At 44.7% G+C, this 14,864-nt stretch overlaps 1 protein-coding gene across 1 annotated transcript in view; it reads right to left on the bottom strand.

Annotated features, from left to right (window-relative positions):
• USH1C (Usher syndrome 1C) overlaps positions 1-14,864 on the bottom strand; it is a 120,176-nt gene that overhangs the window by 72,432 nt on the left and 32,880 nt on the right. Inside the window, exons 5-7 of the mRNA XM_015423477.1 lie at positions 5,676-5,784; positions 2,501-2,525; positions 955-1,012 (exon numbers count right to left, since the gene is read on the bottom strand). Of these exons, the coding sequence (XP_015278963.1) occupies positions 955-1,012; positions 2,501-2,525; positions 5,676-5,784 (192 nt within the window). The remainder of the gene's footprint in view (positions 1-954; positions 1,013-2,500; positions 2,526-5,675; positions 5,785-14,864) is intronic.

The following is a 14,864-nucleotide window of genomic DNA, read 5'->3' as shown; positions in this document are numbered from 1 at the left end:
AATCCAGGCTCCCGGCCAAACTGTGCACACGCACACATGCGTAGTTCGGCTGCCTTGCTCCCTCTTCAGCAGCTTCCACCCCGGCATCTGATCATGCCGGGGAGGAACTGCGCGGCAGCTCAGGGGATCTATGTGATCCCTCTGCCACGTGTTTCTTTTGGTGCACTTTGGCCGTACTTCCCCCCCCCCCCCGTGTGGCAGGGGCCATAGTTGACCATATCTTATCGTTCTACATGTATTTCTTAATCCCTCTAGTTAAAGGTACTCATGAAATTTAACAGGATAATAATGGAAAATCTTGGTATGTGAGGTTCTAGAACGCCACTGCCAGTGACTGTCTGTACTGGATTTATTCTCAAAGCATACAGAGTTGCCCTTATTAAGTCAGACAATTAGCTCAGTATCACCTATTCTGATGGGCACTGGCTCCTCAGAATCTTAGGGGGGGATGTGTCTCTCGTCACCTTCTACTTGAGTTATTTTAACCTGATATGAAAGGGACTGAAACTCGGACCTGCTGCACACAGAGTGCATGCTGTAATACAGCCCCTCTCCTGTGAAGTAGTGACCGGTCCAAAGTAATTCACACAGCAATCCTCAGCAGAGCTACACCATTCTGAGCCCATTGACTCCAATGAAGGGTAACAATACGCCTTCATGGCTGAGTGAGGATTTAAATCCAGATCTCTTTGGTCCACCTCTTTAGCCAATACATCACACTGGGTCATCTGTGGATTAATGGTCAGACTCAGGATAAGACAGCTAATAATGTCCAAAGTGCATAACACTAGTTCCATTTTCTAATGCATTCTTAATATAAATCCAACTCGTCTATACAGTGCTCAATATGCTATAATGTAAAAGTAGATGCAATACAATCTTCTTAACAGAAACCTTAACAATGCAATTTTAATCCAACAAAAGGTATTTTCTCAAATTGCATGGGTGTCTTACCCCCGGATTTGACACAAACTGGTCAACAAACTGCCATTTCAGAGGCTCATCCGGAGAACTAGAGGAAAATAAAAATGATTACATACGAAGTGGGGGAAACTGAAAAAAAAATCCAGATCCAGGTGCTTTGGCTTGTAACCTGAGTTACTCACTGTGAGATAACCTGCATTTTGTACTTGGCCAGGTGGAAGCAATGGCTTGTATCCTACTACTCCACTTGGGAAAGCCTGAAGGAGCCTTCCTCTAGAGGAAGAGCAACATCTGTCAGGGAAGGCTCCAAACATGTGATTACATGTGACCAGGGTTCTTTTTGTAGAAAAAGCCCAGCAGGAACTCATTAGCATAATAGGCCACACCCAATAGCAGAAACTCATTAGCATATTGGGCCACACCCCCTGACAGCACCACTCATTCGCATATTAGGCCGCACCCCCATGTTACCAGAAGTGTGGTCATTCAGCCACACCCACCTTTTGCTTCTTATTCTGTTTACCTTGTTTGTGGTCAAAACCCAGGGCCTTTTTTTTGTAGCAGGAACCACACACCCCTAATGTAGCCAATCCTAATGAGTTTCTGCTGTTGGGTGTGGCCTATTATGCTAATGAGTTCCTGCTGGGCGTGGCCAACTCAGGAGCCAGCTGGAACTCCGTTCCTGTGCGTTCCTGCCGAAAAATAGCCCTGCATGTGACCAATGCTCCCTCTAAGCTGTGGAGTCTTGTGAGCAAAAATTCTAATTTGTGAGATACTGGCATCAAAGTTGTGAGCAAGCGATTTGGCTACTGCATAAATTAGTGTGCTCTGGAGCCCCATCCTTCCTGAGCGAAGACAAAAATGTGTGAGCCGCAGGCTAAAAAACTGTGAGCTGGCTCACACTAACTCCGCTTAGAGGGAACACTGCATGTGACGTGTGGGGGAAGAAATCTGATATGGTGCCACAAATGGAGATGAAAGTTACTTATGTCTTGACTGATATGGAGGCCACTGTTTGCACTTTTTCTCCAACACGTTGGTCAGGTTGCAGCTTAGAACTGTTGGACTTTGGGCACAAAGCATTTTAATCAAAGCATTTTAGGATCCTGAGTTTTTTTTTAAAAAAATTGACGTATAGTGTATGGCAACAATCCAACACAGAGCTATCTGCTGATAAAGCCATTAATGCAAAGTATGTCTGCTTCTGTGTTGAACTGTGAAATGTGACTAATACATCACTGTTCTGTCACTCCCCTTCTGGCAAGATGGCATCACCAGTTTGTAAACCAAATCAACAAAAAAACGCTGAAAAATAACTGTCGAAGGCTTTCACGGCCGGAGTTCATTAGCTGCTGTAGATTATATAACCTTGCTAACATAAAACAGTCACATGTAAGACTGTTTCCTGTTAGTTATCTGAGTGGTGAAATCTTCAATATCCACAAAAAATTGTTGCTTGCAAAGTGTGCAGAAACTAATCAGCAGAAGCCAAAAGATGCTCCAAAAGATGCAGTGAAAATGGGACTATACAGGCCAAGTAATGTATGTCATGTGTATTCAGAGGAAAGACTGTTACCTTTTAACAGGTATCATGCCGACATCTGCATTGAAAAAAACATATCAGTTAACACCATTGAAGTCATTGCGATGAAAGATACTTGTCCCACCCCTGTTGATCAATCTCTTCCTACCACTGAGAGGTGCACTTTGCTTGCTTTGCAGCCTCTTTACCCACAGAGCAATCCTGCCCTTTCTGGAAATTTCTGCCTCACCTTGGCCCCGTTCACACAGAGCATTTGCTGCGCTGAAGGGACAATCGTCCCACAGATTTTCCGGGTGCGACCACACTGGAACATCTGGGAGGCGTAGCGCACCCGTAGCTAACCTGTGGCTTTTCGCCGAAGATGCGGAGTAAAAAACTACCACATACGAGATACTAGTTTCCGGAAAACGCGGGGCAAGGGTGGGCGTCTGATCGCGTTTCCTCGTGAATCTCGTGGCATCCAGCGCCCGTCCATGTCCCGTTGCAAACCGGATGGGTTTTTTTGTAAGTTTCCACAGGATGCGCACAAACGATCATGCGCATGCACAAACTTCGGCGAGGAAAAAAATCCCGTTTGCCACGGAAGCAGCGCCTAGCAATTGCCGGTGTGATCGCGCCGCGCCGCTTCTTTGCCTCACTGCAGGATAGCCGTGTGATCGGCACCTAACGGACTAACCACAGGACCTCGCCAGGACATGTGATCGGGCTGCTGCGCGATACTTTGCTCTGGGGCTAACAGCCACGCTCCCGCTCCCACATTTTCCGGCCTGTGTGACCGGGACCCTTGTATGTCAGTTCCCCTCCCATGGGAGGAAATTATTCCCGGCTCTCAAAAAGAAAAGAGGAAAAACACATGCAACATATCTCTTGCCTACTGACTCCCTCTCTTTCCAGGCTTTGTCCTGGGATCTGGGCCCAGGCAGGCAGCGCAATTATTTGCTTGTACATCTATGAGAACAAGCCTTCTCTCCTCGGTGAAATCCAGAGTTTCAGGGCAACTGTATATGGAGGATCCACCAATTAAATCAGATACACATGTCCTGTTGCAGGGCTATTAGCATTTGGTGTGGCATCAAATCCAGCCTTTTTACAGACACATGACACGGAGAATCCTTTGTTCCTATAAACTATCCCAAGTCCTTATGCATGAGTTTTCAAATGTGGGACAGGGAAGCATAACCATGAACAAAGGAACGCCCAGTTTGCCCTTCTTGGGTCCCGGTCACACGGGCTGGAAAATGCGGGAGGGAAGCGTGGCTGTTTGCCCCGGAGCAAAGTAATGCGCGGCAGCCCGATCACATGTCCTGTGGAGGTCCTATGGGTATGCCGTTAGGTGCCGATCACACGGCTATCCTGCAGCGCGGCAAAGAAGTGGTGCGGCGTGATCACACTGGCAATCACTAGGCGCCGCTTCCATGGCAAACGGGAATTTTTTCCCCTCACCACAGTGTGCGCATGTGCAGGTGGGCGTTTGTGCGCATCCTGTGGAGACTTAAAAAAACATCTGGTTTGCGACGGGACATGGGCGGGCGCCCGGATGCCACAGGATTCCAGCGGAAACGCAATCAGACGCCCGCTCTTGCCTCGCGTTTTCCGGAAACTAGCACATTGTATGTACTAGTTTTTTACTCTGTATCTTCGGCAAGAAGCCACAGGTTAGCCACGGGTGCACTACGCTTCCCAGATGTTGCGGTATAATCGCACCCAGAAAATCCGCCTACCATCCGTATCTTTAGCACGGCAAATGCTCCGTGTGAGCGGGGCCTTGGTATCCTGCTCTCACTGGCAATGAGAGTTTCAGTTCCAGGTCCATTTCAGATTGGGAAAAGGGCATGGGGGAAGGGCTTAACCCACCCTCCTCTTCACACTGCAGTTGACATCCAAACGAAGGTCCCACTTACCATCACCATCACCCCCACCACCCCCAAGATTTTTACCCTGCCTTTCTGTCCTCATAGGTCCAACAACAAATTAAAACATATACATTAAAATCTCACCTTAAAAGCCACTAAAACCAACAAAAAGACATCATTAAAACAAGTTAAAACCAGAGCTTAAAATAAGTAAAGGTTTCCCTTGCTGGAAAGCCAGTCGAATCTGACTCTAGAGTTGCGGTGCTCATCTCCGTTTCAAAGCCAAAGAGCCAGCACTGTCCGAAGACATTTCCGTGGTCATGTGGCCGGCATGACTAAACACCAAGGCGCGCGGAACGCTGTTACCTTCCCACCGAAGTGGTACCTATTTATCTACTTGCAATGTCTTGCTTTCGAACGGCTAGGTTGGCAGGAGCTGGAACTAGAGACGGGAGCTCACTCCGTCATGCGGCACACTCGGGTCTCGAACTGCTGAACTACTGACCTTCCACAGCCTGCAGTTCAGCGTCTTAACCACTTGAGCCACCGCAGCTCAAGTACAGAATATAAAAACAGGAGGAGGGATCACTGAGGGAATGCCAAGCAAAACAGAGTCTTCACCTGCTTTTATTTATTTATTCATTCCACTTTTACCCCGCCCTCCCCGCAAGCGGGGTGAAAGGTGGCAACAGGCAAAGTTTCCTGGGGAGAGAGTTCCAGAGTTTGTGTGCCACTACTGAGAAGGTCCTCTCCCAAGTCACTACCCACCTAAACTCAGAGAGTGGGTGTACTCGAAAGAGGTCTCTCTGAAGATGACCACTGCGGTTGGGTAGGTTTATAAGGGAGTAGGTGGTCCTTCAGGTACGTTGGTCCCAAATCATATGGGGCTTTAAATGTCTGCACCAACACCCTGAAGTGTGTCCAGAAATAAACTGGTAGACATAACAAAACTGGGGTGACATGTTCCCTACCAACCACTCCCTTCAACATCCTGACTGCGGCATTCTGCACCAACGGAAGTTTCAAAACACTTTTCAAGGGCATGCACTACAGGGGTCATATCTTTTGTGCCCAGGAAAGGCTACAGCTGGCTAACCTGACAAAGCTAGTGAAAGGCACTCCCAGCCACAGCTCCCACCTACTTATCCAGCAGGAGGCCTGGGTCCAAGAGCACCCCCAGACTATGGACCAGTTCCTTCAAGGAGAGTATAAGCCCCATCCGCTCACCAATAGCATTTCTGTCATGCTATTTAAAAGGAAAAAAATGCTCACCATGAGCTGAATACAGAACTCTCAGCATTGTGTCTATTTTGGCCTAGAACTGTAGCAAATCACCAAAACCATGTTCTACTCACGTCTCACTTTGATGGACACAATTTTCTTTGTGCGAATAAGATTAATCACTTCTTCATGAGTGCATGAAGAAATAGAGTATCCATTTATTCGAACGATTTCATCGCCAACCTAAGTAAAAAGAAAACAAGGGAAAGAGGATGAGATGAAATGCCTTGTGTTGTCGTTCAGTCGCACAGTCGAGTCCGACTCTTCGCGACCCCATGGACCACATCACGCCAGGCGTCCGTCGTGCTCTGGAGTTTGCTTAATGTCATGTTCGTTGCCTCGATAACACTGTCTAACCATCTCATCCTTTGCCGTCCCCTTCTTCTTTGACCTTCAGTCTTTCCCAGCATCAGGGTCTTCTCCAGTGAGTGCTCCCTTCTCATTTGATGGCCAAAGTATTGCCTTGTACACCTTAGCAGTTGGGTAACAAACAGCTTGCAGTCTGCATGCAGCCCCTTAATCAAAGCAACCTACACATATGCTATCCCCTCTCCTGCTGAGAAGTATACCATTGTTTGCCCTAGCAAGCCTAGGTAATATTTCGTCCAGCTTGTTCTTACCATTGAATTGGAGGCTTCTGTTACAGGAAGTAATATCAAACCAGGCACTGGAATGGTATGACTTACCTTTTTCCAGGAAGATACAGAACAGCACCCAAATTCTAAATCAACTCTGTGTAAATATATCCTAACAATATGGACTTCGTTTTTGTAAGAACAAGCGTTTCTAAATGGGAATTTACTAAAATAACAGGGGATACCATATTATGTTCCTAACCATTATCCACAATGAGAATTCATTATTTGGGAGTCCCAGTTGGACAGCAAAACAAAATATGTCACTGGCAAGGTGTTAGAGAGTTGATAGTGAGTCCTATGCTATGTATTATTATCATTGTAACTATTATTATTATTTTGAATGTCAAAGGAATTGGTTCTTCTTAGACAACAAAGAATGTCTTGTACAATACTGACATCTATTTCTTGCCACTAAGCACAACTGCCACGGGGCCTCTGCCTGAGGGCTGTTCTTGCATTTCCCCTGCGCCCCTCCTAAAAGCTCCCATTCCCTACTACATGCCATCAGTGAATTTCTTTCCCCCCCCCTAATTGGTAAGCCGTAAGGTAGTCTGGGGATGGGGGCTGGCAGCCATGGGGAACAAAGGCTGGGACTGGGAAAAGACTCAGGCAGATTTCACACAAGAGCTGCGCCGCGGCCGCGCCTCCCTTTGCCCCGCTTCTATTGGTCAATTTCCCACTCAAAGCCACGCAGCCACATTTTGACCCACGGCTTCGCCCGATTTCCCCCGCGGTTTCGTGATCCTCAAAAAACAGGATCACGAAACCACGGGGATCACAAAACCGCGGGGGAAATCGGGCGAAGCCGCGGGTCAAAACACGGCCGCGCGGCTTCGAGTGCGAAATTGACCAATAGAAGTGGGGCAAAGGGAGGCGTGACCGTGGCGCAGCTCTTGTGTGAAATCGGTCTCACATTTTCTTGTTCACACAGCATGCACCCTAGCTATGCTTTCCAAAGGCAGCATACTAATGCTTGTTCAGGAAAGATCACATAAAGTCCCCAAAATTCTTTGGAGAAGGTGGGGGGGGGGGGGGGGGGCAACTTCGCATTAATACTCAAGCTGAACAAAACACGGGGTTGGAAGCAGCCTAAGGTACAGCTCAGTAAAATCAGAATCTAGATTTCTCTTGTGTATCAGTTAAGTCAGTCATCCCTAAAGGTAAAGGTAAAGGTTCCCTTGCGCGAAAGCCAGTCGAATCCGACTCTAGGGTTGTGGTGCTCATCTCCGTTTCAAAGCCGAAGAGCCAGCGCTGTCCGAAGACGTTTCTGTGGTCATGTGGCCGGCATGACTAAACAGCAAGGCGCATGGAACGCTGTTACCTTCCCACCGAAGTGGTACCTATTTATCTACTTGCAATTTCTTGCTTTCAAACTGCTAGGTTGGCAGGAGCTGGAACTAGAGATGGGAGCTCACTCCATCATGCGGCACACTCGGGTCTCGAACTGCTGAACTACCGACCTTCCACAGCCTGCAGTTCAGTATCTTAACCACTCGAGCCACTGCAGCTCCCAGTCATCCCTACACGTTTAATAATTTTGCTATGCTCAAAGCAATGTTCCCTATAAGCTGTGGAGTCTTGTGAGCAAAAATTCTACTTTGTGAGCTACTGGCATTAAAGTTGTGAGTGAGCCATTTGGCTACTGCATAAAGTAGTTTGCTCTGGAGCCATCCTTCCTGGGCGAAGACAAAAATCTGTGAGCTGGAGGCTAAAAAAAACTGTGAGGTAGCTCACACTAACTTAGCTTAGAGGGAACACCGACTCAAAGTATATTTAGGAATTTTTTTGTAACCTACAGTGCAATCTTCTGCACAGTTACTCTAGCCTAAGTCAATTAAAATCAGCTGGGTTCAAGTTCGGAGTAACTGCATAAAATGGCACTGTTAGGTTTGCATTCAATGAATCTTATTTCTAATATCTGTAATGTAAGTTTTAACTTCTGGCTTTGTATTATGGTTTATTATACTGCATATTAGACCAATGTTACCAATGTGTGCAATAAAGTATGTGAACAAGGGAGGAAACAGACACATCAATCTAGTACAACACTCTCAGCATATGAAGGAAGAAGCTAAGCAGCAGCGTGAACAACCATTCAGTTTAAATATGGAAGCAACCAAGATGAAATGGATCTATGCAGAGTAATTCAAGCAGCTACAGAATTGCAAGGATTACTTTTCAGTTTTACTCATGGCATCAGTTATTGTTACATGGTACTTGATTTATTCACATGCTGAGTCAAATTTAATGCAAGCTTAAAAATCAGCCATTTGAGGCCACTTTTGTAGCCAAGGAAGTCACGTCCTGAACAGATGTTAGGCTATACAATTAATCACTGCCATAAACATCCCAAGCCTAAACTGCGGCAGTTTTTCCTTATTCAGTGACCAAGACCCATTTAATCAGGCATTAGCACTGTTCCTACTAATCCGCCACAGAAGACCAGTCCTATAATTGCCCCAGGGCCCAGAAATCCTCCCAACAACACTACTTCTCTGAGCAGAGCTAATTTGTGTTTGAAATCACTCAGCTACTGATGGCATTCTGTAGCCAACCAGTGGGGACTCGCAAGAAACTTGCGTGGAGGGGGGTGTTCTCTCTTTCGTCCCTCTCCCCCCATCTTCCCCTTTCTTTCTCTCCCCAAGCCAATCTTCCCTTCTTTTTCTTTCCAACCTTCCACCAAGCCAATCTCCCCAGCCCTGCTGCTTCAGTGGCAGTGGCTCTCTCCCAGTCCACCCAACCCTACCTTCACTATCTCAATGGCTCAGCTGCAGTGAGGGAGTAGGAGCTCTGTCTATACTTGCACAGACAATGCTCTTATATTTGGGGGGATTTAACCCCCACCTCAATTTTTTTTCAGTTTTCAGATTTTTCTGCAAATGTTCGGGGTTACCCCAATTTTCAGTAAAACTTGTTTGATGTAAGTGTGCCCCCTATATGTGGATTTAGATATCCGCACACAGGGGGCATGTCGAGAAGTAGATATATAGATATTTGCATTCTTAATATTTGCTAGAGGCAAGATTAAATTTCCTGATTTTTCATTTTTCACAGCAAAAGATATTTCAGGCAGTGAAAGGTTTTCCAATTTAGAAATAAAGAGGGGTGAGTAAACCTCTGTATGTTCTCTTGCATCTCATTATACTGCTTCAGTTACCTAAGGGAGGGGATAATGACTCAGAAGATATTTATTTTGGTGCTTTTATCCCACTTTCCTTCTGCACAATGTACTGATGGGGATTTGCTGATGTTCCCACCATAATTGTCCCAATTGGAGTTTTGGCAAGTTTCTCCTTTCCGCCAGTAATTGCATAGCAGCAGACAGTGGTTCTGATTCTATGTAGTCATATGTTTGCATGAAGTTATGTTCTTGTTGGTCGAATCTACATTTGTCTTTCCCACTGGTGTCCCAGCCTTCTGACACCGTCTTTAAAAAAGCTGTCTACGTTTGGTTTCGTTTTCACACCTCAACAGTGCTAGCATACTTTTGCGCATCCGCATATGTTTACTGCCCTTTCGTGGCGGCTCCACTGTCATTGCACCTCTGCACTGCTTTAAAAGAATCTTCTCCAAACAACGTTCAAACGAGCATAGAGAAAGATGGCGTCACAGCAGCACGAAACTGATTAAAAATGCAAATGCAGATTCGACTGTTATCTAATGGTAAGCTTCCTGGTTTTACTTTTTTTAAAAAAAAAGAGTCTATCCTGCTCTCTTAACCCTTACAAAACTTTGCTTGTTCCCACTGGCAGTAAGACGAGACTGTAAAGCCCACTGGGGATAGAAGCAGAGGTCTGGGCTGCCGCCCTTCAACAGATACTTTCCCTAAAGCTGGGAGCAGGATAGACTCTTTAAAAAAAAAAAAAGTAATACCAAGAGTGATGTTTTTATTCCAAACTATCCCAATATTGTACAAGATGGACATATTAACCAAATGGCAACAGGAGATCTCGAAATTCGTCTGGGCAGGCAAAAAGCCCAGAATTAAAATTGGCATGCATACTTATGGTATGAGAAGACTAAAATGGATAGTTTTTTTAGACATCATGTGGTGAGACGTGCCTTATTTGCGACATGGACAAGATACAGAAGATATTTTCGAGATGCAAGGCCACTATGGATTGTACCAACAGAAGTTTTGACACCATATTCAAGACAGCAAGGCAAGGAGTGTTTGCCTTATAGAGACTTAATTATGAAGCAAGGAACAGAATGGGTAATGAAAGGGCAGGATGAAATTCAATATAATTATGAATGGTTAAAATATATGCAGATTTATGATGTTTTTAAAATGAACAAGAAAAACTATGGTTTTAGAGAAGATAGAAACGAAGTAGAAACTGTTTGGGAAAGTGGGGGGAGGAAAATGGTTTCTAATATGTATAAAATACTGTTGAAATGGTTTACGGAGGATGAATCTGTAAAAGAGCAAATGATAAAATGGGCAGTTAATATGAATAAGGAAGTAACTATAGAAACATGGGAATATTTGTGGAAAAATTCTATGAAACTATCTATATGTACCAATGTAAAAGAAAACTGTTACAAAATGATGTATAGATGGTACATGACACCTAAAAAAATAGCAAATATGAACCAGAACATGTCTAGCAAATGTTGGAAATGTAAAAAGCATGAGGGCTCATTTTATCACATGTGGTGGACATGCGATAAAGCTATGGACTTTTGGACTAAAATCCACAGTGAAATGCAAAAGATTCTAAAATGTTCTTTTAAGAAGACACCTGAAATTCTGCTCTTAGGTTTAAAAATGGAAGAATTAAATGTAACAAAAAGGACATTGTTCTGGTATTTGATAACAACAGCAAGAATGATTTATGCTCAATACAGGAAACAAGAAAAAATACTAGATTTGGAAGAATGGATACAAAAAGTTCTGTTCATGGCTGAAATGGACAAAATATCTAGAAAATTGAACAATGAAGAAGACCAAGAATTTCATGAAGAATGGAAGGATTTCAAAATATATCTGGAAAAGAACTGGGACGTGAAACAAAATTTACTTTGTCTAGAACAATACTAAATACTTGATGTTATCTTGAATCTATCTATGTGGGGCATGAGGGAGACGCATTGCAGGAAGCCTTTTGGGGGAGGGAGGGAAAACGGAATATCTAACTGATTGATAAAAAGATGTAAAATGTGAGAATAATGGAAAAATAAAAATCTTTTTGAAAAAAAAAACAGATACTTTCCCAGCTTTACAGAATAGGGTAAGGACAGAGACAGAGGCTTGGACTGGGAGAGGGAGACAGAAGCAGAGGCACACACACGTTAGGCAGCACCTGCAGGTATGACAGAGGCAGCAGTAGGCAGGGCTGCAGAGACTGGGGCAGAAGGGTGAGGTCCATGCCCCCCCCAACATTAGACAATGGAAGAATGTTGTCAGCAAGAGAAGCACCTATCTCAGCATATGTATTAATAAGTGGTTAAGACGCTGAACTGCAGGCTGTGGAAGGTCGGTAGTTCAGCAGTTCGAGACCCGAGTGTGCCGCATGACGGAGTCAGCTCCCGTCTCTGGTTCCAGCTCCTGCCAACGTAGCTGTTAGAAAGCAAGAAATTGCAAGTAGATAAATAGGTACCACTTTGGTGGGAAGGTAACAGCGTTCCGTGCACCTCGGTGTTTAGTCATCCCGGCCACATGACCATGGAAACGTCTTTGGGCAGCGCTGGCTCTTCAGCTTGGAAACGGAGATGAGCACCGCAACCCTAGTTGGATTCGACTGGCTTTCGAGCAAGGGAAACTTTTACTTTTACTAGAGATTCCACATTTCCCCAGGCAAGGCTCCCATGCTTCTAAAAATCTGTGTAACAGGCAGCAACTTCAGCGGATGAAGCTGTCTGCATTAGTGCATGTCCATGCTGTTGTTGTTAGTTTTGTTCTTGTCATATACCCATTAAAGCCTTGAGATCCATACCATAAACGGAAGATTTTACATTAGGATGAATGCACTACTTCAACTCTTTGTCTGCTTTGTGAGTTGCATGAGCAGAAGGGAAGAAATAATTGTCTCCTTGAATATTAAAAATTATATGCTTGCTCCACCTACTGGGCAATTTTATAAATTACAAAATGTTCTGCTGAAAGTGCAGAGCAATCTTTTCTTGCACCAATTTTCGACCACAGAGGCTTTTTGTCCTAAATGTATTAATCGGGTTTAGAAACTGAGCCAGTTTGGTGTAGTGGTTAAGTGCGCAGACTGTAATCTGGGAGAACCGGGTTTGATTCCCCACTCCTCCACTTGCACCTGGCTGGATGACCTTGGGCAAGCCGTAGTTCTGATAAGAGCTGTTCTTGAAAAAGAGCCGTTTCTGTCAAGAGCTCTCTCAGCCCCACCTACCTCACAGGGTATCTGTTGTGGGGAGGGGAAGGGAAAGGAGTTTGTAAGCCGCTCTGAGACTCCTTTGGGTAGGGAAGGGCGAGGTATAAATCCAATCTCCTCTTCTTCTTTTACCTCACAGGATGTCTGTTGTGGGGAGGGGAAGGGAAAGGAGTTTGTAAGCTGCTCTGAGACTCCCTTGGGTAGTGAAGGGCGGGGTATAAATCCAATCTCTGTTGTGGGTGTCTGTTGTGGGGAGGGGAAGGGAAAGGAGTTTGTAAGCCGCTCTGAGACTCCTTTGGGTAGGGAAGGGCGAGGTATAAATCCAATCTCTTCTTCTTCTTTTACCTCACAGGATGTCTGTTGTGGGGAGGGGAAGGGAAAGGAGTTTGTAAGCTGCTCTGAGACTCCCTTGGGTAGTGAAGGGCGGGGTATAAATCCAATTTCCTCTTCTCCTTCTTCCAAGAAGCAGATACAAATACATGAGGAACAATTTCTTAAAAGTAACCACAAGAGTTTTGTGAAAATGATTTCCACCCTAAACTACTCCTGCTTCCCTGAGCATTACCATGTGTGAAAATTGTTGTACATTCCTAAATAAAAGAGAGACATATTAACCCAAGAAAAGGTTATGAAATGTATATATTTTATTTACACCCAGCATGCTACTGCATCCGAAATACACGATCAAATATATGATAATAGTTGCCTAATAGTCTCTGTGTTATGTTCTTCTTTTACTTTATTACGCTCAACTGTATTTTTATAGAGTTTTATTTTACTGGCCTAAATTCAGTTATATGAATGTTATGGATGTTATATTTAAGCAGGGCTATTTTTGGGCAGGAACGCACAGGAACAGAGTTCCGGCTGGTTTCCAAGTTGGCCACGCCCAGCAGGAACTCATTGGCATAATAGGCCACACCCAATAGCAGAAACCCATTAGGATTGGCTAGATTAGGGGTGTGTGGCCTAACATGCAAAGGAGTCCCTGCTACAAAAAAGCCCTGGGTTTTGACAACAAACAAGGTAAGCAGAATAAGAAGCAAAAGGTGGGTGTGGCTGGATGAGCACACTTCTGGTAACATGGGGGTGTGCCCTAATATGCCAATGAGCTGTGCTGTCATGGGTGTGGCCTAACATGCCAATGAGTTTCTGCTGTTGGGTGTGGCCTATTATGCTAATGAGTTCCTGCTGGGCTTTATCTACAAAAAGAGGCCTGTATTTAAGCATGTGTGTTCTATGGCTTGTTGCCGTAATAAATGCCTGCCTGGCTGACTGAATTTACACCCTGTAACTTCCTCCACTAAGCACCCAAGGTGCTTTACATCGTTCACCTCTCCTCCATTTTATCCTCACAACAAACCTATGAGGGAGGTTAGACTGAATGTGTGTGACTGGCCCAAAGCCACCCAGCTTACATGGCAGCTTGGGGAACCTGATCCTAGTCTAATACTCTAACCACTATGCCACAGTGGTTCTAGTCAATGGACTATTAAACCACGGTGATTATATTTTACAGTGTTAAAATACTTTCATACCTCTTCATATTGTTTCTGGGAGAAACGCAAACAGCTGGCTTTGACCTATAATGCCTAAACAGCTTCCCTGAGATAGACAACTAAAGCCATAATCTACATGCAACGTGGAATGTTTATAATTTCTTAATGTATTTTGTTAAGTCCTGAGCTTAACAAATAGTCAGGGAGTGATTTCAGCCAAAACTCAAGTTTAATCTGCAACACGAACACTTCTCCAACACGGTACAACATCTGATAGCCCGAACAGCTTGTCCATAGTAGCTGTTCGGTATTTAAACAATTCCCGGCTAATACCATCACTACTGTTCAAATAACAACCAATACGGTTGAGCGAATAAGAGCCAATCAACGACGTTCCCGCTTACAGTCTTTTTGAACGTGATTGGCCACATTTGTCTTGGACTTGAATCCCTGTCCAAGACGAAGCTTAACATAGCTTCCTAATGAGGTGTTTCACATTACATCTAATGCATTCAAGGCAGCTTCTGAATACATTACATATTTCTAATAGTAAAACCAGCTGCAATAGAAGGTGATCTGTTTTGAATGAAGATTATGGCACGGGGAGTAGATTTAACCCTTTCCCTCTGCAGCATCTTCCCAATGCAAATTACCTCCTCTTCAAATATGTCACAGGAGAAGATCCATAGTAGGATACTGTATGTGTTTCTTCCACCCACCAGCTCAGGGAGGGGATTTCTATTGGGAAAATAGTATGGGAAGGGGTTAACAACCCTTCTGCG

This window comes from Gekko japonicus, unplaced genomic scaffold, assembly GCF_001447785.1.
Source record: "Gekko japonicus isolate JY-2015 unplaced genomic scaffold, Gekko_japonicus_V1.1 scaffold2416, whole genome shotgun sequence".
NCBI classification, from domain to species: Eukaryota; Metazoa; Chordata; class Lepidosauria; order Squamata; family Gekkonidae; genus Gekko; species Gekko japonicus.
The sequence above is the reverse complement of the archived record's forward strand: the minus strand, read 5'-3'. Positions and strand labels throughout refer to the sequence as shown.